General features: G+C 37.0%; 1 protein-coding gene across 1 annotated transcript in view; it reads right to left on the minus strand.

Moving 5' to 3' along the window:
• The window catches only part of si:dkey-178k16.1 (band 4.1-like protein 1), a 45,381-nt gene that overhangs the window by 13,827 nt on the left and 3,821 nt on the right, over positions 1 to 27,733 (minus strand). The window contains exons 2-9 of the mRNA XM_042004368.1: positions 16,437 to 16,525; positions 15,961 to 16,110; positions 4,944 to 5,048; positions 3,601 to 3,643; positions 3,403 to 3,478; positions 1,029 to 1,247; positions 831 to 918; positions 585 to 737 (exon numbers count right to left, since the gene is read on the minus strand). Of these exons, the coding sequence (XP_041860302.1) occupies positions 585 to 737; positions 831 to 918; positions 1,029 to 1,247; positions 3,403 to 3,478; positions 3,601 to 3,643; positions 4,944 to 5,048; positions 15,961 to 16,110; positions 16,437 to 16,508 (906 nt within the window). The 5' untranslated portion in view covers positions 16,509 to 16,525. The remainder of the gene's footprint in view (positions 1 to 584; positions 738 to 830; positions 919 to 1,028; positions 1,248 to 3,402; positions 3,479 to 3,600; positions 3,644 to 4,943; positions 5,049 to 15,960; positions 16,111 to 16,436; positions 16,526 to 27,733) is intronic.

A 27,733-nucleotide genomic window follows, 5' to 3' on the forward strand; every position in this document is an offset into this window, starting at 1 on the left:
TCTCCTTAAGAGAGTTTAACAGTAAATAAAAAGCACAATGCAGATATCTGAATGCCAAAGACAAAAGGACTAATCATAATAATTATAGAAATATTAAAACCAACGTGTGTTTAACGTGGCTTGAATACTTATAAGTAAAATCATTGTAGAAAATGTAATTCCTTAACATAGAAGAAGAGAGAAGGAGGACAAGGATAAAAAAAACATGATCTCATAACCTCCCCTTTAGATTGGTATCTCAGAGGACTATAAATAATGTAAAAAAAAAAACCCTATTGGCAGATGTCACATGGTTTGCAGGAGATAAATGACAGCTGTAACACTTTTATCAAACCATGAAATGACTATTTATGCTGTTTGGAATAAGTCAAAAAAGGCAATGGTGTAATTTTAACAACTGTGAAGCCATGAAATAGAAATGCTCAGTTGGCTCCTTGCCTGAGGATCCTTTATTCCACGTGTCTCAGCTTTGCTACAGTGACCATGAGCTGTTCTTGTGAGGTTATGCATGCAAAAGTATGCAAAGTGAACTCTCACTAGACCAAGCAAATGCAAAAGAAAAGATAATGATAATTTTTATTTACCTCTCCGGGGCGGATTTTGATGTAGAAGTTGCTTCTTTTATAGGAGATCTTAAGAATTTTAGGCCAGGCGAATCGATTGATCCTGAGGCGGTCGCGGTAGATGAGCAAACCGTTGGCACTCACACCGAGCATTATGTCAATTCCTTCTGAATCCTGGTAAATGCAGGCATGGAGTATCAAAGAACATTAAAAAGTGTATTGACATAAAAAGTATGAGAAGAAACCCTCAGAGTATCATCTCCTCACCTTAGCGTGATGCAAATCAACTCCATACATTGAGAGCTTCTTGGCATTCTCAAGAAAGTTAATCTCTGCTTCTGCTGGACTCATCCCTCTACAGAAAAAGTCCCACAGCATTTAATATTTTAGCATCTCTGTATAATCATTATTTTAAAAGAATCAAAACACATGAAATCTCGTTGTATTCCCAATGTTTTCTCTGACCTGTAATTACGGTGCAGCTCCATCACTCTCTCCTCCAGCTCACGTGTTTGGTTAGGGGCAAAATGAAAGTCACTGACATAGTCTGGACCATGTTCCTCAGGCTCGTAGTCTCCCAGTTCAGCTTGGACAGTGTAGGAGCCCAGTAGGGCATGAGTGACAAATGAGCAGGGGAGGCGACCGGACAGGATGTCATCCCTCAACTGCAGGCACAGATAGTACCTTAAGAAACACAAGGGGCAAAATGCAGAGATGAACCCAAAACGTAATTTCAAGAGTAGAATCAACATTATGAAGCAACTGCTGGGTTTGGCCTCAGTCTCAGTCTTTTATAGGTTGAGACAGAGTTTTAACCAGTGATGGTCACGAAATGAAACTAAAATAATAAGCATGGAAAACATCACACCTAAACATGAGCATATGGCATTTGTAAATATTCAAAAATTAAATTTGTTATTATGGAAAACCCCTTGAGATGTAACACCTCATTTGCAAGGGGTACCAAAAGAAACATAAAGACACTGACATAACAATAGACAAAACAGTATTACTATATACCAAACATACTGTGTATAAAGGACAATACACGATACAACGATTAGCACTTGCTTGCTTACACAACCCAACTTCTACCAAAACTATATAGAAACGACACAGAGTTTGTGTCAGTTGCAGTTTACACAATTTCAAATTAACAGATAAACACATAAACACATAAGGATGAGGAAATGAGTAATTTGGTTTAAACATTTAGTTCTCAGGACCCTTTATTAATATTATTTCACAACATTTCTGACTTGTCACAACAGATTCACACCATTTCTCTTCCTATAATATCAAAAGGCAGCTGACAGATTTTTTTATTGTTGAGTGGCAAAAGGAAGTGTGGGAGATTGTTCTGAGAATTCCTTTCCCGGTCCAACACAAATGTGATGGAATTTTGTTTTCGATGTTTTAAAAGAAAAAGAGATGGGGAAAAACCCAACAGCAACTTCTCTCACAAACCTCATCATTTTTGCATTTGGAAAGAACACAAGTGGGTACATGTCACAGCAACAGTCCCACACCAATAACATAACATTAAATAACTAATAGCTGTCCTCGGTGTCCACTGAGATGCTCTTACAGTTAAATTACTTTAAGGGACTTTAATAAACTGAAGTGTGCCACCCATTCTCTGGTCAGCCCATTCAGTAAGACTTGACAACAAACACAACAGCAAGAGAGTCTTTTTATATTTTATAATGATTTACTAGCTTATGCTTTTAGAAAGAAAGAAACTTACAAGTGAGAAACTAATATCCAAACTCAAGTACCATAAGAAAGCTTGGTCATTAAAAATACTTCAATCAAGTGGAATCATTAGAAAAGTTGATGATTTTGTAACAAATACAAAAACAAAAAAAAAAAAAGGTTTTAATGGATCAGAAATATAATTTGTTATATTCTGTCTTTGGCTATTTTACATGTCAGCATTCAAGAAGGTTCTGGCATCTCTGCAAAGAAAATCTGGGTTTGATTCACTTTGAGCTTATTTTCTGTTTTAGTCCAGATTACGCAGCTTGGCGGATCTTTGTCTTGACACATTCCTGTCTTGCAGGTCTGTGGACAGTTCGTTCAACCCTGACACTTTCACAATAGCAACGTGAACTGTGAGGCATTAGTTAGACAGTTGTGTGCCTTCTTAATTAGGCCCAGTTGATTATCTTAGGAACAAATGGACTCCAGTAAAGACAAGAGAAGCATCTAAACGACTTTTTGACAAGCATCTGATCCATCATATCTTGAGTGTGAGTGTCATAGTTAAGAGTCTGGATATTTATATAAATGGCATGTTTTTAAAAAGATAATAGTAAAATAAAAAAAAATTATTTTGTTTTGTCATTGTGTAGATTAATGCCATAAAAGTGGTTGAATCCACTTTAAGATTAAAAAGCTTATGTTGGCCCAGTTTATTCCACCATTCATATGGCTACCATTTAGTTTAGTAACATATAAATGTGAAGCAGGTGGTAGGAGGTGAAAGCTTTCGTTAGATCTGACTTTAAAGTATAAGCATACTTGAAGATTAAAGTCAGCTTTATAGCAGCTGAACATAGTGAGCAGATCCAGCACGTTTTAAATCTGTAAACGAACCGGCAGAAATGTTTCTTCAAAATTTATTTTATTCTATTTTATGTTTTACCAGCATTACTTCCAACAGGGCCTTAATTTTGATCAGGCATGGTTACTACTTTGGCTTCTCAAAAAAGGAAAATTTAACAGATAAAACTTAGGTATTCAGCATGGTGGCTTGAATTCAGACAACAAAACAAATTTGTCCTGAAACAAAAGAAAAGACAAAGAATTTAATTTTTATCGTAACAATCAGGCCTACCTTGTGATGTCTTCAATGAGCACAGATGGGTCTGGAGGGTAAAATTTGACAGAGAACCCCAAAACCCAGGCACCAACTGTGGGCAAAACACCAGAAAAGTTGATTTAAGAAGTGTATCTGCATGGTAAAAATGCTATGTGAGTAAATTGTAAGTGACTGTGTGTGTATGCATGTTAGTAGTTTGTCTACCGCACTTACCCCGAATTTGCTTCTTAATCTCTTTGGAGGGATCCAACCAATTCTGATAAAGAAAGAAAGAGACAAACCCCTTTAAGAAAATCTACTGACAGAAAAGCATCTATATTCACATTTTTAGAGCCCTTTTGAATGCTGTACCTCTTTGACTGCTCTTCCCTTTTTAAATCTATTCGCCTTGTTGAAAGTCTAATATATTCATGCCACAACAGGCTTGATGGAGGCTTCTGTAAACACTGACAGCACCAATACTGGAGCTATAATTGTAAGCTGATTCTAATTCTGTCATGTTAATGTCACTAAAGCTTTCATGGTGCTCTGTAGGCCCTACATACCATCTTTGAAATGCCATGCAGCCTAATCATATTTTAAAATGTTAAAGGCCATGTAGGTCACTGTTTAGCTATAAGTGGTTAATCAGTATTAAAAGGCCAATCAGGGTCTTACTGCTTCATTACTAGAGAAACAAGCTTGTTAAATGGGCCAATCAGCTGAAAAAATGGTTGACTTTTGCTCTGATATTGGGTGAGAAAATCCAACCAAAACAGTAAATATTCTCTCAAAACTACAAATTTTATTATTAACAGTATTTTGTTTAAACCCTTAAAAAAGCAACATAAAATTACATCACTCCCTAATCACATTCACAGCTGCTGTGGTACTAAAAGAAAATATGCTAATGGTGTTTACACAGTGCTCATTATGACACAGCAGTAGAGTAAAACCTTAAATAAGTCAGATAGCAGGCAAAATTAATATCACTAATGACTCTTTACAATGACTATTTGTTCTTATGTGTTATTCTAATCTCTTTTTTTCTATTACTCAATTGTTTAGTGTAACAATCTAACTCCCCCTTTGCAATGAAATAAGTATTATTCAATAAATTTCAAACTTTGTCACATTTGAAGATCAATAAAAGCATGAGGAGTGTTTTCAAATAGTCTGAAAGTTTCCAAATAACTTAAAGCTGCCCAATAAAAACCAGTACTGCATGTCTCAGCTTTTAAAAAATATAGAAATATGAAGTAAAAACAAAAATGAGATGTTAATCCATCAGCTTTATTTGTAAATAGTTTATTTCACCCTTGCGCTTATTTTATAGAAAAAAGTCTTTGTCTTTGTGTCTCTGGAAAATCTAAAAGTCAAAGCACACACAGCGTCTGTTGTGCATTTGTAGCTGTCTTGGACTTAAGATTCTAACTGTGGGCCAAAATGGTGTCCTGCAGCTTCACATGGCAACAGATAAGAGTTTCAGTTACAGTTCTTACACTTAATAAAAGTGAATTATTTCTTAAAGTAAGCTATCATATTTGTCTGTATATTTGTGCTTTTGTGTGTCTGACCTTAGAGTTATCTGTGTCCAAGAAAGTCAGGCCAAAGTAGTCTCTCTCCAGCAGGTTCAGATGGCCACACACCATGTCCAGCAGGGTCTGGCCCTTAGTAAATTTCTGTGGCACACACACACATGCAGACAAGTATATATATAAATGAACATGCAGCAAGTGGGAAGGCAAGAAGGTCCAGATTCAGGCTGTGCAAAAATAACATGCTGCAAGATGACACAAAAGACAGAGCAGTTTGTTGAAAGATGTTGAAGACTTTGATGGAGGATAGTGCTGAAGTCCCTGATCATATAATTGATTTCCACTGGTTTCTATACAGGAACTTTGTTGCATGGCCAACCGTTCTTTCTCCTCTTTATCTTTCTTTGTCAGTATCTACGCCATCATAGAGCATGGATTTACAGAAATGCACAGAGCATCAAAGAGAATTTTCAATGATACAGAAGCGCATATCCTATAACAAGTAGCCTGATTTGTATTTGTATTTTCTTTAATAAGCCCAAAACTACAGAAATATCACTGACATTAAAATTCATGGTAGCTGTGATCTGAGGGATACTTCCAGTTTGTCATCCTCCCTGCTGAGTAGGAGGAGCTACGGAGGACTCTTTATGCCTATATAAGGGGATGAAAAGTGTTTTGCATCTGTCGTGTTTCAACAGACCACGCCTATTTTCTTCCCAGCCCTTTAGCACTGAAATCAAGGTCTGCGAGGGTTGTGCAGGCAGCCTTACAAGATGCTCTGTCCACACAAGCAAGCATACACACACACATACACCTACACACACGCACGCACACTCACACACACCAGATTCATCTCCTAGGGAGACCTGGCTCTTACAGCGACAAAGCAACCAAGCAGCTGTTACCATGGAAACAGAAGTAATAGCCCCCTTCTGTATGTGTGTGCATGCCCTCTCACTTTCTCTATCTCTGGTTACCACAAGGCCATCATAAACCTTTGTTCAACTCTTGTGAGAAAAGCTTGCCATAAAGTCAGCATAACTTAAAAATTTAAGAAGGGTAATTAATGAAGTGTAACAAAATAATTTATCTCTCTGTCATGCAAATAAAAAATAATTTAAACCCTGCAGTGAGGAAATAATGCTGATAAAACAGATAGAGGATGCAACATTTTTTGCGGAGCAGTGCATATTTTCCCTCAAAATGAAATTGCAACACACATTTCAGGAGGTCCCTAAAGCATGGCAACCAATTCAGATGCTGTTGATGAGATTTCGTTGTCGCCCCAAATGGATCAAATCACATTTCTGTCACTAGTTATGTGGCCTGATTGTGTTAGCAGCCATTTGGTGTAATCCTAGAAATCCATTCTGCTGATTACCTCACCCATGCAAACAAGATGAAGACAGAAAGTGTGAATGAATAAGTTAAAGGCTCACCAAGGAGAAAGTAAATCTATTGAACTTTGTCATTAACTAATACACAACAAAGGATAGCACTGGAATCAAATACTGTGAGGACAAATGTGAGACGATCTAACAGCATAGCTTTGTACTGTCCTCAAACTCCACTATTCAATGTTGTTTTTTGGCAGTAATTTCAATCAGAGTGACAACTATCCAAAAGTAGTCTTCTTAAAAAGTCAGTCATGATACAGTCAGTGAGGGAAAAGTCCACAGCCAAGAGAAAAAATGGTTGCAACTAATGGTACTTAGGATTCATGGTACCACTATGGTGGAAGTATAGGTTCTCCATTAAAAAATCTCGATCCAGAACTTATGGCTGACGAGTGTTCCATAAAAAATGTGTCTTCCACAAAAAACTGTCTTTTTGTTGTTTATTAAGCAATGCATTAACATGCACAGAACTTTAGTATTTTAACACAAATTAACATGTATTAACATTGTCAGAAAAGTGGTGAGCTCTCCTCATGTTCTCATAACCACTTCAGAGTGACTTCACACAGTCGGCCTATAAACTATAAAGGTACAGGCGCTCATTATCTGTCCATCTACTTCTAACACTTATCTGACTCAACACAAAAATATTAACCAAAATTAAACAATAGTGCAAATAAAACCCCAGCAATAAATATCACTGAGATTAATTATTTTTAAATGTAACCAAATAATAAAACTAGGATTAAATTCAAACATACTTAACTGAAATTACTGCAAAGCAGATAGGTGATGCATATGGCACCTACAGGAAGTATCTGACCCCATGTACCAAATATTAGGCTGCTGTTCTGCCTCAAGCATGAGACATCATTTATTTGAGTTTACTTTGTAGATTATTCATTATAAATTCAAAGTAAGAAGGTTAATGGTTCCCAGATTTGTTTTCACTATTCTGTCATCCGATTTTACTTGTTTTCATATCTTTCTGTAAACTATCTGTCATCTTACTGAAAAACAAAAGCTTTCATAATGCTTAGATAATCAAATGTAAGTTGATGTATGTCAATTTAATCTTTAAACAGCCTTATAGTTACTAACATTTGTTGGCATTATTGTGACTTTAAACACAAATCTGTTGCACTTCTGTAATGAAAACTAGCCACAAAGCTCTCACAAACGTGCTCTTTTGATGAAAACTGTAGCTTTATAATTAACTTAATTAAAAATGGGATTTTGATTTGCAAAATAAGTGACGCTCCAAATGGCTCCCTCCAGTTTCCTGTAACTGACTCAGTCTTATTCAGTCTTGCAGAGCGGTATGTTTGTAGCTTTCATGCTAGGTTAGCCAGTGTGTACAGATCTATTTTACATGTATTTTCTTAAGTTTTATGTAACATGTTTAGCTGCCATATGGCAGTGATTGTGTGTTTGGTGAAAAACATATTTTAAAAAATGTCTGAGAGTTATGTCAGAGGAAATGTTTGCAGTTTAAGACCCAGCTATGTGAAATTGCTAGGTCATGATGTAGATCGAAGACATTTCAATGCAGCAAAACTTTCAAGTCTAAGCCAGTGACATGAAACACCACACTGTGGGCTACTACAGTGTTATGCCTGCTACAGATAATCATCTTAATGTCTTCTAGATTCTGAACTCACACTTAGTTCTTCTACGAAGACAACACACAAATTCTCTACTCATAATATGAGGTAAACAGAGGTAAATATTTTTCATAAATTCTGTCAGATCATTTTTACATTAACTCTAACCAAGAAACCCGCTGAACAGAAAATACAAACATTTTCCAAATGGAACATCTGCACCAACCAAAAGAATAACCATAGTTCTGTGTATAGCTAAACTATGATTAGTTTGGTCAATAAATAGGCTAAGCTAAAACCCATTTTGAACAATTTGCTCCACATACTCTAACATATACCTAGCAGATAAAACCACTTAGAGTTTCTGACTGCTTCATGCATACTCTCTGGGGCTCTTTGGCAGAAAGTGGCTGCATATGTTTATATTCCAACAGGTGAATCAGGCTGGCCCACGCAAGCTGTCAGCACACTCGTAACACAACTCATTCTTGACAAGTCAGCTTTGACTTAGATTTGGATAGACTTTGGGTATGTTTAACCTAAATTTAGTTAAAATAAAGACTGTTCTACATCAGTTTTCACACTCCGCTCAACTTCTATATGTTTCTTGAGCCAAATTAATTTTTCTGGCCTACCATATTTGGGTCATCATTTTTGGCAACTTGAGCTTGTTAGACTGAATGGATCCATTCATTCAATACTTAAATATAATATAATATGTAAGCTAAAAGTTAAATATAATTATCTTTTTGAGTTCTTATCTTTTGTTTGCTTGATATGATCATTGGTAATGCTGATATTTTATAAGCTTTGCTAAAAAGGAATGTGTCTAAAAAATGCTTTAACAAATTTCACATATATTCTAGCTCATATCAGTTTACAATACCCTAAAATACTTCTTTTTCTAATAATCTAAAAATAGTAAAATACCACTTTTCTCTTTATTCTTAAACAGCTCATTTACCTAATTTAATCTTCCTTTTCATTGTTTTCTATCTGTTTGGAGCCCATGTCAGTTTTATCCATGTTTAAAAAAAAATCTATGACATGCCATTTTTTATCATAGTTTCAGAAAAGGAAAATTAGAAAGAAAAAACTTTGCTTGACACTTAATACATATACTTGTATACTTATAGTACTAGTGGCATCCATGAGGAGGTGGAAATATGTGACATTATAAAATCTAACAAGTTGGTTTTACTGTCAAAATATGTTGAAAAGGTTACATAAATAACAATAATCCAAATCAATCATTTTTAAGAAACATTATTTTACTTTGTTTGAGAAAGAATGTATTAAAAACATAACTTAATTCAGATTTTTACATTTAATCGTCTATTATACGCATATCTGCAGTAAAAGCACATTTCTTACTTCTGAGTTTAGTGATCCTGCTACCTGTAAATTTTAGGAAGTTAACATCTTGTTTGGCTAATAAATTACACAGGATGATTTACGAAATGTCGAACCACCAAACATAAACAACCTTTCAATCAGACAAACTCAAGGATTGGTAATTATACATTCTTAAAATGCAAAAGCAAAGTACTGAAAATATTCAGTCAGTGAACTTTTAGTAAGAGAGGTTTTTATAAGGATGCATATTAGATTAATGTTGTTATAATGATAAGCAACAATGCAGAATTTATTCTAGACTTTGGGATATTATCATCATTTTTTAAAGGAGGCAGATTTTTTTCCCAGTCATTACAGTATACCATAAGTAAACCATAAGATAACAGTAATGGAGCTTGGGGTTTTCTCCATGATGAAAGTATGGTGGTCACTACATGAAAGGTTTAATACTTGGAATTTTCCATATCTCAGCGTCTGTTAAGTGCATCACAGCTGCATACCTCAATTGAAGAGAAAGCCTTTGGAAAAGCAAAACAAATTGACTGACAATGACCAGTTCACATAACATGCATGTCTTTGAACTGCATGAGGAAGCTAGAGTGCCTGAAGAACATAAAGATGCTCTCCCACTGCGCTGCATAAGATACTTGCAAACATTTTTCATTATTGCTATCATCAACTTGGTTACCAACAGCATTTTTGTTCAGCATGAGCAGCTAAACGCTATTAATAAACTCATCTATGTTCAAATGCACATACAAATATCTAGAAATCACAAACATAAAAAATAAATACATGCACAAATTACAAAAATGAACACACATTAATATTTTACACACAAATTTCCCACCCTTAGTCTAATAAATCAAAAGGTTTTGTGTTCAAAAAGGCTCTTACACATACATATTGTTAAAGGGATAATAAGTGGAAATTCATCATTTCTAGATTAAAAGAAATTAAAAAAAAATGGCTATATGAAGAACAAGAGGCGTAATTTAATCTGGAGTATAGCATGACGTCACAAACTGTCTCTCTGTGTTGATCTCCAGTCTCGTGTTTACCAGCCGGTCCGGCTGCACATTCATGTACATTAATGTGAATTGCTGCCTCCTCTCGGAACCCTCGGCCCTCCCTCCCTTTAAAAGGCCTCAGCATACAAGCAATGGAAACTTAACGAAAAAGGTGTGGTGCATGACACACTTTGTTTTGGTCTACAGCAAGCGGCAACCTCCGGCGGTGAAATGTGAAGCCTATGCGGCAGTTCAAAAGATTGCAGTTCACCCCGCATCCGCTAGGGGCTGGCTCCAAAACAGAGCAAATCCCCAAAAGGCCAGCTTCACAGCAGAAATAAACATGTTTAAAGCTTGGTACGAAAATCCATTTTAGGATTGATAGGTCAAGTTTACCGTCATGACAACTGTGAGGGGGGGAATTTTTTTTCTAACTCATCCATTTGGATGTTTTTTAATCTTGAAATTCGGCATAATTAGGGGCGTGTCCTTTTGATTGACATGTATCCAATATCTACCCCCACCCTCACAGCCCCCCTCGCAGCTCCGCCACTTTGCCGATTTTTGTATTTTCCGGGAGCGACGGCAGGCGTGACGCTCCCAAGGTGGCGATGGTAGGAACCGCCCAACAAACTTCACTTCTGCTTTTCAGAAACCTACGGTTGACATCACGGAGGCTCCATCCATCGTTTATATACAGTCTATGGTCTACAGGCAGTGCACAACATCAAACCTTGCAGTGAAACGAATCAGCTTTTTCCTTAAAATACATGTGCACAAATTGCCTGGTACGCACAGACAAAACTGTATTTATGTCCAGATCAGTTTAGAAGCGCTCAAGGGGTTTTGAGACACTTCATACTTTCAACAGCCAAACAGCTTCGTGAGTCGTGAGTACACATAGCATTTAAGTACTGCTGGAAAGCTGGGTCATCTGATTTTCCCGTCTAATTATTTCGAAGTGGGAAAGACACTGTCTATGACAGAATAGTTTGCCCTTCATGACAGACAGACAGACAGACAGACAGACAGACAGATAGATAGATAGATAGAAATAGTTTATATGGTTTACAAACCATGTATAACACTCACAATGATATTGAACTGATTTTCTCTCCATAGCTGTCTCCCTCATAAAGTAGAAACCTTTTATCCATCCATCTATTTTGTATCTGATTCATCCAAATTCAAGAGGGGAGGGGCTGGAGCCTTTCCCAGTTGCTATCAGGCAGGGTATACCCTAGATAGGTCGCCAGTTTATTACAAGGCCTACACAGAACTAAATAAATTGGAACTTCATTAACTAAATTAAAGCATTGCAAAGCACTGAAAATTGTGTACAGCTAAATTACATCTGAAACACTGGAATACATGTCCTATGATGTCTACACTATTTTACCTGAAATATAAAATGCTTCCTTGAAGATGGTTTTGAAATCATGTGAATTTCTGTGTGAGCTTGAAGCTATTTTAGTACTACATGTGAGTAGATTTTCTTGCTATACCAGCATGGCTTTGGGTTATGAACTGGCCACAGTAAATGCACTGACCGCGGTCAATAGCTTTAATGTTGTGAGCCAAACATCAATAAGTGGTTCAGGCTGCTTCCCTGCCTGTTTTTTATCATCACTGCCAATTTGGTTGGTGGACATTATGACTCTAATTAAAGTAATGATTTCACTGCATTTATCATTCTGTCCTTGCTTGCATTTTTCCCACTCCAAACAAACTGGTTAATTCATTCACACTACAGTGTTCAAACAAGCACTCCCTTCTTCTTCCACCTCTCCATCTTCCTCTGCATCTCTTACTCCACTCTTCATCTTTTCCTCTTTGTCTTTCATTCCCCCATTCTATTTTCTCCCCAGTCAAACATAAGAGCACTAATCGGTCAACTATATGGATTTCCTGTCAAAGTCCACTGCCTCAAGTGTCACTTCCCAGATGACCTGAAGAAATGTGTGTGTATGCATCCATGTAACTAAGGCAGCGGAAAAGATGGGGGGGATGGGTTGAAGGACAATGTATGTATGTGCAATGCCCACTCGCTGTTTGATGTCAGTTGGATGGCAGGGAGCCATAAAAGGAATAGAGTTGACACGAGCTGAGCTTAGGGGCCGATAAGCTCATTCTCAGCCACATCATATTCCATCATCAGCTGCAGCTAATAAGGCTTCAGTGTTGCTTTAAATGTAGATAAAGGTCTGCCCAGGATCTTCCAAGGGTGTGAAACATCCCCTCTGACATCCCCTAAGGAGTAAATTCAGAAAAGTAAATTAATTTTCTACAGTATTTTATCATGACGAATGTGTTACCTACTGTGAAATTCAAATAAGCCAAGTGCAATGGGGATTCACCGAGCTGCACCTGTTTGTTTACAAACATAAAAGGCTACAGAGTCACGATGTATGGAAGCTGGGGATTGCACATTCGAGTTTTCCATCCCCCACATTGCAGAGCGCATCACCTAACCTCATCCATCACTTCCTTCTCCCACTGAGAACAGCAACAGAACTGCCTTTCCCTACTCAGTAACATACTCTAAAGACAGACTAAATCCCTCTGTGGTCTACAGTTGTCATGCTGAGTCATCAGCTCTGTTAACATACAGAAGACTGACTTATTAAATGCTAAAGATATATAGATTTTAAGCATATGGTATGTGTTTTTAGGGCAGACAAAACAGTCAAACTGTTTTAAACTTTGAAATGATCCTCTCTAATTATATTTCTGCTTGTTTACAGAATTCTTAATAGTGAAGCTACTTACTCAAGTACAGCTTTTTAAAAAAGGAAGCTGCAAACCAGAGAACAGTTAGACTTTTGTAGTTTTCGACATGGCTATATCTTGAAACCACTAAAATACTTCATGTAAGAACAGTGATATCTCTGCAACAAAGACTAATGGAGCAAAAAAGGGAATCAAATTATCAGAAAGATTGCAGACTAGTCCTGATCCAGGAGGATACAAACTCATGGAGCCCAGGGGACCTAAATGAGTAGGAGTGAGGCTTAAGCATGGAGAAAAATTATGTCAGGTATCTGTAACAAAAGCATTTTAAATCCACTAGAACACAGTCACCACTTTGCTGACAGAACAAAATGGAATTTGCTAATATGTTCCATTGCTATTGTTTTATGGTCTCCTGATATTTTCCCCAGTTTGGTGTTGTTGCACAGAGAAGCCAACAAATGCATACTTTCATCTATTGTTACACAAATGTTATAATGTGCACTCAGCTACCATCATGCCACTTTTGACAAAAGGAATTCTCCCAATCTAATTTTTTCCTGAATTTTCTTAGATTTCAGGTATGAAAAGAACCTTGAATCGTGTGTAAGCCTTGCCTTTTTACCCACAATGTGTGTTTTCATTATTAAGTTTACGTTTGAACAATAGTAGTAGGTGCACCTCAGATGAAAAAATACTTTTTTATGATAGCTAGTAATGTTGTCTTTTAGTTTTGCAAATCAAGAAATTCATAACTTATTGCTTTGTCAATTAAGCCCTGCGTCATTTGTCATTTGCACGTGTTGGCATAAAAAATAAACAATACAAGAAAGAAAGAAGGAAAAAAAGACAGAGAGGGTGAGAGAAAGAAAATACGCAACACCCTCCATGTCTCTTTTATTCAGCATTAAGACCTGCAAACGTCAGTCAGCATGAGCAGGCTCCTCAGCAGATGGCAAAGAGAATAGTGTTTGGTCATGAAAGTTTTCACAAAATATTTGAGGTTGTTGTTAAAAAAGGACAAAAGAAGTGAAGGTAAAATTCATATTGTGCCTCATTCAAAATAATTCTCCAGATGGAATCCCGGTTATTCCTAAGGTGCTACAACCCCACAATAACAGCAGCTTGATTTCAACTCAGCTATAGCTGAATAAGGAGGAGATGCTACTAACCACAACAGAATCTCTATCTCCTTATGAGATTCTGTATATGATCATCAATTAAATCTTATTAAGCTATATTAACTGAGCACCCAATGCTTGATCTTGAGCATATTTGTAAGCATAATCATTAATAAGACACTATAAGAAAGGGTAATGTGTCTGTCATTCCTGTTATTAGCCTGCAGAGCTTTAGGTTATAAACCATAAAACAGACTTATGTAATAGAGTTGAGCAGACAGAGCAGTCAAAAGGAAAGTTTTACTTTGAAGTTTATTGTGTTACATCACCATAGGTGGTGGTATTAAGAACACAGCAGGTTTAATAAGCTGCATTCATTCACTGGGACAGAATGGCCATTGGACATACCGGGCATTTTCCCGGTAAGCTAACATGTTTTTTAGCTGGCACGTCTTTTTTTATTGGTCAGACTGGTCCATAAAACTCAGTAGATCAGCGGCCCAACTAACAGTGCATCAGCCCGCTGAATTTTTAATCATCCTCTTTTGCTGTGGTCCCTGTACTTGAGTAATTCGTGCAACCAGATTGTCAGCACAGAATTTTTTTTCCTGACCACTGGCCCATGAAACACTTTAAACACGTTAACCTGCAGCCCATTGGTTCTTTCTTAAATGACACCAGGCTGAACCAATTAGATACTTCAGACCCCCTTTGGCTCTGTGCCAGCGGATGCAGCTGCATGTCAGAACTGAGAAGAGGAGGTGTAAAGAAAATGCACCATAAAAGAAAAAAAAAGACATAGCCAAATGTCTAAAACTGATTGACATGTTTGCCACAGCAGCACCTTCATCAGCTGCCATTGAGCATGATGATGATAATGGTAGAAGCTGTGGTAAGCCACACTGCTGTCTCATCACTGAGGTTCTGTTTTGAGTAAAGAGACCCATTAAACCCAGTATGTCTGAGCCATACAAACCAGTTAGTGGTGAACACACTAGCTGTTTACAAAATTATGATGAAGTGATAAAAACACAAAAACAAAACAGCTGTTTTATTACCACATTAGTTTGTCTTGTTCCATTTTTTTAATTAGTTGATGAGGTTGGTGTTTCCAGCAAGACAACAGCTAGTTTAACTGGTTATGCTGACTGGTTAACTGGTTGTGTTCACTGCTTAAAACAGCAGATCTTAAATGTAGTTATATTATGTCTAACATCTTATTGAAAACAAGAACATTATTTAATTTTTAACCATCATTCATCAACAATAACAGTGAGTCAGCACATTTCTGAATTTCTTTATTAGCCTTTTTCTTATTGGTTGTGGGCTGCCAGATACTTTTGGACTAAAATGTGTTAGAGGTAGCTTCTGGGTCGGTGTTTATGGACAGTACACAGAAATTAAAAACTAAGATTTGTAGTGTGTATGATTGTATGTGGGCCAGTCTGAGTCCAAATTTATGTTCCCGTCTGCCCCTGGTTACAAGTGATGTGAGGAATCCAAAAAAAACTGTGGGGCATGCACAGTTTTAACCTGTATTATTTACAATCCCTGAGTAGCCTGGAGCAGCTAGGTTTGCGTTATGACTTTCAGTAACTTTTGTAACAATAAAAGGTCCCAAATCTGGCTGTTTAGTTTTAAACCTTTACAATTACCTAGTAGCTTATATCCCTGACTGAACTAAGATCCCAGATATCAACACATTTGTTGGATGAACAAAACCATAAAAGTAACACCTGAGCTTAAGTCCTTTTAAAACACAGATTCTTTTTTAAAGCCTTGTTCTGGTATTGCTTAGTCATTCTCTATTTGCTAATGAAAAATAAGTACCATACCTCAACTGCAGTCTCATAATCTGAGCCGTCAAGTAGAGTGACTTTGACAGGGACGGTCTTGAGGCGTTTGCTACTTTTCTGGGGGGATTTGGAGGCTTTGCTGGGGGTTTTCTCTGAACTATCATCCATTTCCCCATGGTCCTCTGGAACCTAGAAGAGAAAAAAGCATCTTTAAGTGACTGACTATAAAGCCACTGCAGTTTTTTCTTGTATTTACAGTAAATATTTGAATTCCAGGTCTCAAGAGAGGATTACATATTTGTTCCACAAATTTTTCAGTCCAGACTTTTCATTATAGGAAGCAATCATCAAATGGATGATGTAGTGAGAGCTGCTGCTCTAAGATATTAAGTTATTGGCACTGACAGGAGAACTAGGCGCCTTGCATATCAAACAGAAAGCTGGAAGGCCCCTAAGTGATTGAGAGTCCTGAGTAAAATGATCTACAGCTGCTGCAAGCTCCACAATGTTCCCACCTGATTGGTTTTCCTGGTGTCACCCTCCATTGCCGTCTTCATTTCCCCAGCCAAAGCCTTCTCTGTTGTCATAGAAATGGGTTACAGTCCTGGAACCATACATAAAGACATTCAGTCAACAAGAAATCTTTTCCTGTCCCTAGAATCAGCATGAAGTATTTAGTGCTGTTAAAAGTCAAATCAGCCTTTTGACTCTATTAGACTGAAGAGCTGAGAGCAAAGCACTTTGCAGCACATGGGCTTGACTTAAACTAACATTTGGTGGAATGAATGGCTGCAGAGCAATACCTGCAGTGACGTCACATCCAATTTCCTTTGCAGCTGACAGCTACTATGCGGTAGCTTTAATTATCCTGTGCCATCATGCAGATTGAGCATCTTTTTTATGCATGCATGGTCACTGCGTTGTGTGCAGAATGATCGGAAAAGGGAGAGAAAGGGTATAGCTCAGTCAGTGCTGGCTCACTGCCTCCCACAGGAGAACTCTGCATGAAGAGTGTTGGCTTCAGGACACTCTCCTCTCACACTAGCGAAGGAGATAGCATAAATTACATCAGGCAGAGAGCCCTGCAGCACCGCACGAGACAGCAGACACACTGAGATAGGGAAAGAGAGAGGGAGACGACAAGGAAGGAGAGGGCACAGAGAATATGTCTGAGGATGAGACAGAAGGAAGGAAGGAGCAGAACAGAATCAAAAGTAAGTGAGAGGAGAGAGACAAGAATGTAAGACATACAAGGATGTTGCAATATGTGAGTTGGAGACAGATGAGGCCTATCGTTTGAAGGTTACCACAGCTATACCGGTGCCAGATTCTTATGCAGCACTATTTCTTTGGTGACACAGAGTAAAATGACTGATATTCAGATTACACGTTACAGCCAAGAGAAAGGAATTATCCAAGATGAGGCTCTGAGCAAATTTAGCTTTACTGCACAAGGTAGCAATGGGGTCACTGGCTTATTTAAGCTTTATAGTCAGCTGAAGTTTCAGATAAAATGAGAATGTATTATAGGTTCTTCAAATAACACCTTTTTAACAGATTTTAAGAAAAGTTTAAGAAAGTTTGGCATGATGGAGCTACAGTAATGTATTCAATTTCCTTCACAACCATGTTAAGTGGTAATTACTGTTTCTCTTCTTTCTAGAACATATTAATTAGTTTGGAATATTCCCCTTTCCAATCATAAGAGAGGATATAAGCAAAAAAAAGAAAAAAAAACTTTGTAGTGTGAATAGGAAAAACAGATTTTCACAAGTCATCAAACAAAACATGATGTTAATGAAAGCACAAGAGCATAAGAAGGTGACACTGGAAGCACTGATAAAGGTTTGAAAGCTTCCAAGAAAAACTGTCTTTGGAAAGGAGCAAAACAGAAGCACAGTTTGATTTTAAAATGGCCAACAAAGTCTTTGTCAACCAAGAAAGCGTACGGCAGTACTGTAGCTCAAAAGGGGAAGAATTTAATTAACTGTTTTTTGTTTCCCCAACCTGCTCTCCAAGAACACTACTGTGTTTGCAGTTTGAGAAGCTGGAACACAGCACGCCTCAGCTTTCATGATAGGTCAGTCTCAGTTTGCTGCATAATGAAGCTGGATCAAAGCAGTGTAGTCTGGCTCCTAGAAGGCTGCAGATGTCACACACTCTGTTCAGTGCTCTTCCACAACTTTGAAGAGGCCTTTTGAATTAATTTATTCTGTGAATGATAATGTAAATGTTCACAGTGTATTATCATAACACTTCATTTGTGCGGAACAAAAAGTGATTTTTGAGCTTATCAAACCATTACGACACAATCATTTTGGTGATCACATAGCTTCATTGTTTTTTCTTTTCTATCTTTTTTTTTCATGTCCAACTAAATTAAATATAACCAACCAGCAGTTGCTTTGCATTCGACAACTTTAGAAACTTCATGGTGTCATAGGTACACCATTGCATTAATAATCTATAATCCCTTTTAATTGTAATAAGTCAGAGTATGCATATTATCAGGTAACTCCAGCATCATAGGGATCAATACTCAAAACTCACATTATCTATGCACAGTGATAAGGCAGTCAGAAAACGCAGGGTGAGTGATTTGCAATAGAGGTTTATGTAATAACAACACTGAGAAAGTCTCTTAAATGTCAAGGCCTCAAACCATCATAAAGTTTTAAATGTGTTCTAAGAAATACAATCATCTCAAACAAAAGCAGCTACTGTAATGTGATGAGAAGCACAGTTAAGAGGTATTGAAATTCAAAGTACATTGTTTAATCATGACATCTATCTCTAATCTGATTTCTTATACCCTGACTCATGTAAGCCAATCAGATCTGTTCACTATAATACAACCACTCAGTGCCAACCCCACAAAGCAGCTGTCAGGACAATGTGTCTGTGAATCACAAGTGAGCTCCAGAAGAATCCTTGTGGATCAGTGTCAGAGACTTCAGGCTGCTCATTTTGCACACATCATGATTGTGAAACTAATCAATTCTTTCATTTAGGTCAATTTATGATTCAATCACTCCAGGTCTGCATCAGTTCTGGCCTCTGCACACCTAATCATCTGTGTAAGCGAGATGATGGAGACTGAGTTTGTGGGGGCTCAAAGTCAAGATTCAGTATCTTCAAACAGACTCCCATTAAAGGTTGTTCTCTGAATCATCTGAGCTCTTTGGTTCATGAACTTCAATGAGCTCAAAGCAAAGTTTGAAGTATGACAGGATCATGGTTGAAACAATGTGAGATACTAAAAATAGTCACATTACATGAGTCAACACAGAAATACATCTTTTATTTCCCCCAAACTTCAGAATTAAAACAGACAAAATCTGGGAAACTGGATGATTATACAGCCACTGTACTGCATGCCACTGAATACTGACAAAAGGGTACCACAGAGTTCAAACAACAGTTTGAATTGCAGATAAGAAAAAAAGTCCCAGACAGCTTTTCTCTCGGCAATTTTGTGGCTGCTGTTATGTGTGTGTGTATGTGGGTGTGTTGTAAATGTGTTTCTGACCTGATAAAAAAATAAAAAAATGTTGCTGCAGATAACTGTGGTTGGAGCAGATCCAAAGTACCTCAGGTGGCAGTTGTGTCTGACATCAAAAGAGAGAAACCAGAACCAGGCTGACAGAAGTCAGACGAATGCACCAATCACAATTTAGCTTGATAAGAATCGCAATACTATGACGGTTCAGCAACACTGTCTACAAAAGTGTCAGGTAATGATTCACACAATCAAGAACACACACACACACAAAAAAAAATTAAAACATATATATATATATATATATATATATATATATATATATATATATATATTTTTTTTTTTTTTTAAATGTAATATGACAAAGTAGCTTACAAATGTTGATTAATGAGTAATTTTTTCAGCTTATTTTGGTGATAATGTAAAACCATTATCAAAGCAGTGCAATCAGGGTAATCTTTTTATCTGTATTTACTTTCTATGTTTTAATTCATATAAAGCAGGAGTATAAAATGTTTCTATTAAAATTAATTTCTGTCACATTACAGCCCATATGTAAAAAATGCTGCAGTTTAAGAGTGTCATGAAACTCTGTACATTTCAGAGAATGTTCATATCTGTAATAACTTTCCAGCAAAATATTAGCAAGACATTTTATGTCAGCCAGCAATGACTGGATTACCAGAGCTGGAGAGGGGAATGACAGCCGCAACAGACAAGGAGTATATTCGGAAAGTATATCATACCACAAACTAAACAGTCAGTCAGTGACAGGGAGAATTACAGCCGTTATTTTAAAGAAAAGTTTACTTTCTTTTTCTCTATTATTATGGTTTTAGATAACCTATATTATCCTGTTCAGTCTAGACAGTAAACTGTTTTAGCCCATGATGCCTTACGAACCAAATAATTAGTTTCAGAAGGCATGATTTTATCTCACTGTCTTTTACAATCGTCCACACAAATTCAAAACTATCATTTCCACTCAAAACTTTTGTTAGAAGCTTGTTCTTCATTTTCCATAGCCTCTTCATCCAGGCCAGGTTAACAGGTGTGCTGGAGCCTATCCCATCTGCTGTCAGACGAGAAGCAAGGCAAACCTTAAACATGTTGTCAGTCAATCACTGGGCCAGCACAGAGACCAAGAAAAGAGCCATGCTTGCTCACACTCACTCCTGGCATAAATTTAGAGTCACCAATTAATTCACCATTGAGGTTTTCTGACGTGGGAGGAAACCAGAGTACCCAAAGACAACCCACACACACACTGCTGAGATTCACTTGAACATTTCTTGCTGTGAGACGAAAGAACTCACCACAACATCACCAAGCAGCCCTCAAGTTCTTTTAGGTTTCCTCTCGCTTTACAACGGTCACCTTTTTACTACAGCTTTCCTATTCTGCTCTGAACACCACTTAAATAGGCGTTGCCAGATATCGTGACAGAAACAAGCAATTCACTGTGTGAAAAATAACTAAATGCTCCATATAGCTTAATTTGGTTATTGCTTACGCCAAATATGGCCTTATTTGGGTTAAGCTGGGTGATCAGAAACTGCTGTTCACATAGCTGTGTCCTATTTAGAGCAAGGTCTTCACTCTGTTGGTATGAGAGGACTGCTGTACATGTAATTGTAGCCATTTAATTGATTTTCTTATTGCTATATGTGCATCACATATAAGCTATATGATCTAGATAACCTTGGCTAATAACCTTGATAATAGGGTTGTTATCTTTATAACTTGGTTATTTATATCATACAATAATGCTACCACACTAGCACTGTTCATAATCGTTTCAGGTGCTGGTTTTACAAACATATTAACTGGTTAACAGTAGAGCTAACAAATGCACATGTATATACATTCTGTATTTCAGCCAGGATGGGAGGGAGCCATGAGTCACTTCCACCTCCTGGGCTGACTTTCCCAGTAAAGGAGCATACAGATGGTCCTACACTGTTGTATACTTTTGCAGCATTTTTTTCAACTAATGTTGGTGCAGTGTCTCTGACAGTCAAAGAGAACAAGATTGTATCTTCAAATCAAATAAATGAGCTTTGTCTCCATGAGGAGCTCTACCTTGCTGCACATATTACTGAGATAAGATGAGCTCAGCTGATCAGTCACGGTTATTGAAAATCTTTTTTGACAAGATACAGATAAACAAAATTCAGTTAGACATACACACCATTCTCATAGTCCTACATACACATGCACACAGCATTCACTATCGCTGAGTCCTCTCATCCAGGACTCTATCAGCCGTTTCATGTCAGTCTATCTCAGGAGATGACCTCTTATGGGCTCTACATTTGAGCCCACATGCAATATCATTACAGAGAACTGCTGATCTTCTGGATCAACCACAAGACTCTTTACAGATGCTAGCTGACTGCACAAAAAGGTTTGAAATAGCAGAACTCAGAACACAGACAATGCAACACCCCAAAAAGATTACTGTATGCAACTGAAAGCCTTAGATAGATTGTTTGATAGTAAAACACATGATGACTGATGATTTAGGACAAAATTATGCCCAGAATGCACCATTTACTGCAGCCTGCCTGAGCACATTTTTCTTCATGCCATTTCTCAGACAATGAGTCTGTCAGTACTGAAGCCCATGAAATTGATGTGTCTTCAGGCAGGCATCAGTTGCCCACAGGCCCATCCTTCATCAGTGCATGGAGAGAAGAAATTTATCAAATGTAGCATCTCAAAAATATGTCAGAGCAGACAGGGATAACGTAGAAATGACAGCTTATGGATTCCTCTCACTTCTCAAAAACAGTATGCTGTCTAGAAACAACACATGTGCTACTAGCGTCAGGTGACTGCTTTCTCCACCGTAAATTGGTGAAGGAAATTAAGTCTAGTACACAGAGGCTGAGGTAAAACACAGAGAAAAGCAGGAATCAACAGAGCGTGGTCAACACCTATTTTGGTCTAAAAAATCAAAGCTTTGCAAGAAAAGTGTAGGAATTTTGGAACAAATTTATGAAAATTCAACAAGTTAAACAAGGAAACAATGCTGTATTGAGCTTGATTTACATGTGCTTGAATGGTTTTAAGCAGAATAAACAGACCTATACAGTATTGTACTGTTATTCCAAATAGAAACAGCATTATTTCTGGAAAAAAAAAAAGAAAGAAAAAAAGAAAAACACAGATCCTAAAATATCTCTCATTATTTGGTGTCGGGTTTTAAGCGTGTCATCAGCACATCAGAGTTTTGTCTGGATGCAATTTTACAGCTTTGAGATCAAACTGCAGCATTTAACTTTATAGATAAGACCTGCCTGCTTAAACGAGTACAGATGAGTATTTGCCCAGTTCATTTTTAACAAATCCTGTTCTGTTGTTGTTGAAAGAAAAGCAACATTCCTCACTATAGCCCTCAGGGGTTTTATTCCTGTAGTGTATTTCATTATTTGTTTCAACTTCGGATCCAAATTTCAAATGCAGTATTCATTCCCATTCAAACCAGTGATTGCAGCAGCAGGTTACAGAGCTTTTATTATTAATTGATAAAAAAAAAAATAATGCAATTTAAAGGTTGTTTTTTTGTTCAATTTGAAGACCCATGGCATGTTTTTTTTTTTAACATTTTTTGGTTTTGCTGTGTAAAAATAATATATTAGCAACACCCAAAGCTAAAAAAAGCAATAAGATATGTGCATATTTCATTTATTGGGTTTATAGTCCAGTAATCTCAATTTCATATTGTTTGTAATATCCTGACTATCACATCATAGTTTGTTTATTTTCAATTACTGCAGGCAGTGCACCCCAAGCAGAGCATGCACATTACCCCCTGCCACAATTTTTAAGGGGTAATAAACTGGCTTTGCTGAGAGAATGACTATTAATATCAAAACTAAAGGTAAATACAAAAGGACATTAATCTGAACCTTAGGCTTTGTGCCAGCATTAGCCATATGAATTGATTTTAGTACCATCATGGATACATGAGTAAAAAGGCAGTTATAGAAGCTAGCAGTACTTTGTGTTAATACATCTGGCAACCAAACGAGTCCATTTGTTGCTTCTACAACTCTGTTCTTATTTATCTTTTACACAGCATTCCAACATGTTTGGAATTAGGGGTTGTAGAATGTACTACACTGCTCAAAAATAAAGGGAACACAAGATTATTGCCATGTAACTCAAAGTTAGTCTCTTCAGGGATATCAGTCTGTGCAGTTAGGAAGTAACACTGATTGTCAATCAATTTCACCTGCTGTTGTACTAATGAAACAGACAACAGGTGCAAATGAGAGGCAATTAACAAGACAACCCCTATAAGGAATGGTCCTGCAGGTGGTAGCCACAGACCATTTCCCTGTCTTCATCTTCTCTGGCTGCTTTTTGGTCATGTTTGCATTTTGCCAGTGCCCTCACAACGAGAGGTAACACAGGGCAAAACATTCTCTGTTCTACTTGTCATGGATGCATGATTATGCATTAACTGACGTACAGGGTGCCTTCATTGAATCTTATAGAACTCTCTGCATGTTGGTAATTGACAACATGAGAATGTAGAGGAGGACTCTGTTCCTGTATTTTGGAATGATCCTTTCACAGATTATGTATTTGTATGTTTTACTTTTTGTCCATTGGACTTCAACTTTAACATATATTATCCACACAGACAAAAGCATTTGGGCCACACAGACCTTCATGTACTAGCCAGAGGTAACATGGCATTAGGTCGTAAGATAAGATCGTCAGACCCATTGTGAAACCATGCACCAGATCTGAAACCAATCACGCACCTCTGTGACATCGTGTCTTATTCTGTCCACCGCCGCCACATAACACAATAAGTGTCCAGAAGTTGGCTGATCCAGGTCTGGGAGGAGACCCCTCAGGAGAACATCGGTTGTCTCATCAGGAGCATGCCCAGTAGAGGTACAGAGATTCATGTCTCGTTTCCATGTCTCAGTGGTCCAAGTTAAATCAATTATTACATTGTTTATTTCCTCTGCACCCATTTTTTTGAAGTGCCTTGAACGCATCATCACTATCTTTATCACTATATTTGTGTTTGTTATTAAAACATACAGTAGCCAGGTGGCGCAGCCATAGTAAACAGCAAACCTGAAGGAAAACAAGAGGGTAATATGATTTAATGTAAAATACAAAAGATTAAACCATGTGCTGAAACTTGCATTATGACCCTTTAGGATTGCATTTACAGCTAAAGCATAAAGCCTACTGGACATGGAAAATAAAATATAAATACCATTTGCACACAATAACTTTCATCCATGCACATTGGTAGTACATATAAGATTCCTTATCTATGAATTCTACTAATTAAAAATATCAGCTTTACAGTTAAGCTGAATTAGACAGCTTTAATTGAATATAATTCAGGTTATCTGTATTTATTTTCAGCCTCTTGAAACCCAGGTAGTCATCAGGAGGACAGACTGAGCTGCTCAGAGCTAATTTAGCTTCTGAATTATTTGAACTACCTCCTGCTGTCTTGGTCTCTTCTTTACCCTTCCTGTTTTTTATTTCTGTCCTTTGTTACTGCTAGATAGAGAATTTGTTTTTTAAGCAACGTATGTAGTATAAACCAAGTTGAAGTACAGACACTAACATCCACAGAAAGTACCCACTCTAGTGGACAAATTGCTGAACATACCTAAAAAAAAAAACTGGTTATTTTATCATACATCTCCTTCCATATCTTTACATCAAATGCCTCCCTTCTAATGATCTAAACAACCAGTCTATCAATCCTGGCTGAGTCAACAGTGGCTCAAGGAAACCAGGTACAGTATAGGATGGTGGGGGTAGGGTACAAGGCAGTGGTGAGATGCCCTTGCTCAGAAGAAACCACATAAACAAACTCCAAACCTGTGGCACTCAGCAATCTTGGAAGCAGATTGCATAGCACAACTGTTTAGTTTCCTGTAAATCATGTCACCCATAACCGAGATTAATGATACAAGATCCAAACCAATGAGGCTGCAAGTTCATCCTCCCAAAGAGAAAGAAAGCCCCAGGGAGCACTGTCCTACCCATGTCTACAAACGTATAAGCACAAAGCCCTCTCTTGTTACAGTCTGCACTACTAAACAGAGGGAATTACAGTTTATACACTTCATCTGAAATCCTTTGTTCCCCTCTCTATGAGCTGGTATGAAAACAGATTATGAGCAAACATATCTGTGTTTGCTTCATCATTGCTTTTAATTCAAAGGAGGTGGAAAGTACGCATAAAAAATTATTAGAGCAGGGAGTTAAGGGCGGATTCCTGTGAAGTTAATCCTCATTGATTAAAACAAATCAACCACTGAAATCCCTTAAAATGAGCTGTCAAAATGCATGATTTGATTTATGTGAGGAATGGCTTATATATTAATCAGTATATGTGAAGGAGCCAGATTCTTTAATCCTGGACCACAAAGTTATCTTAGATGTATTTTGTAGACAGATGTTGCTACAGATGTTAAAAGATATGGGTATTTGAAGGTCAAAAGTTATTTGAATGGACAGAAATAGAAAATTTATGAGTTATTTTATTTATATTTCTCTTTTAAATAACATTATTTTCAAAACTCAGAAGAAATTAATGTGGGAGACCAATCACAAGACTTGTTAAGGTGGTAATGATACACTCTGACAAAAATAATGCAAATTTATTGCAGCAGTTCACATTTACTAAGAGACAGAACAAGCCAGAGATGCAGCTATTTGTATACTGTCAGGTGTGCAAAATCACTGAGTTTAATAAAGCAGTTTGCTCCATTATAATTGACAATAATAGTGAATTAATACCTTCTTAACACATCCATACCAAAATATAAGTATGATCTTTGCATATTACATAGCTTGCATATTAACTAACCAAGTGTATAACATAGCATGTTTACCTCCTGAATTTAATATGGCAGTCATGAACACCAGATAAAATAAAAAGCTATATTACAGTCCATCACAACAGCAATTTTATTTAATTTATCTATATTATATATTTTTTTTATTTTTATTCATTTATTTTTGTAATATTTTATAATATTGCTGCAGGGATTAATAAAGTATCTTTTTTTCATTTAATGTCAATTATTTATTTAAACATGACAAAGGGAGCATGTTCATAATAAACTCTCTCATTTTTTTCTCTAAAATCAAACCTAAAGTAAGCTTCTTACTTCACCCATTAACAGGAAAATGACAGGTGCCATGCTGTGTTGGCTACAGTTAATTGATTCATTTATTTGTTTATTTTCTATCTGACGAAAGAAGGGAGTGTTGCCACCAACAATAGTTAACACAAAGACATCAGACTTGCCTGTTTAATATGCAGTTACCATGGGAACTCTAGCCTAACATCGTCTGTCAAGCATATCAAAATATGATAATAAAAAAAAAAAAAAAAAAAAAAAAAGGGAGGAAGAGAGAACAGCCTGCAGGGATTGTTTTACTGGTTGACACATACACATGTGTGAGGGAGGGAGGAAGAGCTGAACCATCACATGGCACTGTGCTGAAGAATGTGACAGTTCATGTAGAGAAACGAGCACTGATGTGACACAGTGGAGACAGTGGTGGGGTGGTTGGAAAAGGGGGACCAAAAATTTGAAGAACTATCCCCTTTTCCAGACTCTTAGTATAGTAGAGTAATTGTATAACTTTTTGAGGGGACAATATAATTGTTAAAGAATCAAAAATGTAGTTAGACCAGTCAGATCTAAGATAAAATATGTCATAGTATCACAGTATAATTGGTGAGGTTGCTGATGCAGGTTGTTGAAGCAGAATTTTGTGTATTTGTATTTGATACTTATTACCAATATGTGCACATATGTAATAATAATAATAATAATAATAATAATAATAATAATCATAATAATAATAATAATAATAATCATAATAATAATAATAATAATCATAATAATAATAATAATAATAATGAGAATAGGGCTTGATAACATTTTGATTTAACAGATAATTTTACTTTTTGTTTCTGGATGATACAAAAGGAAATCACTCAAGCTGCCTTTTTTGTTTTTTAATACGACCAGCTACATCGTTTTCCAGCAACACTGCAGACAGGACAGATGTATGAAATTACAGCAACACCAGAGTCTCACATCAGGAAAGACAAATGGTACTTTGATAGTGATTTTCCAGTCAGCTTGACCACTCAAAGCGCTTTACACTGCATGTCACATTCACCTATTCACACACACACACACACACACACTCATACCCTGATAGACACAGCAAGCGACAATGCAGGGTTCAGTGTATTGTCCAAGGACACTTAGGCAAGCAGCATCATTGCCAGAAATG

Source organism: Melanotaenia boesemani, chromosome 13 (genome assembly GCF_017639745.1).
Source record: "Melanotaenia boesemani isolate fMelBoe1 chromosome 13, fMelBoe1.pri, whole genome shotgun sequence".
Classification (NCBI taxonomy): Eukaryota; Metazoa; Chordata; class Actinopteri; order Atheriniformes; family Melanotaeniidae; genus Melanotaenia; species Melanotaenia boesemani.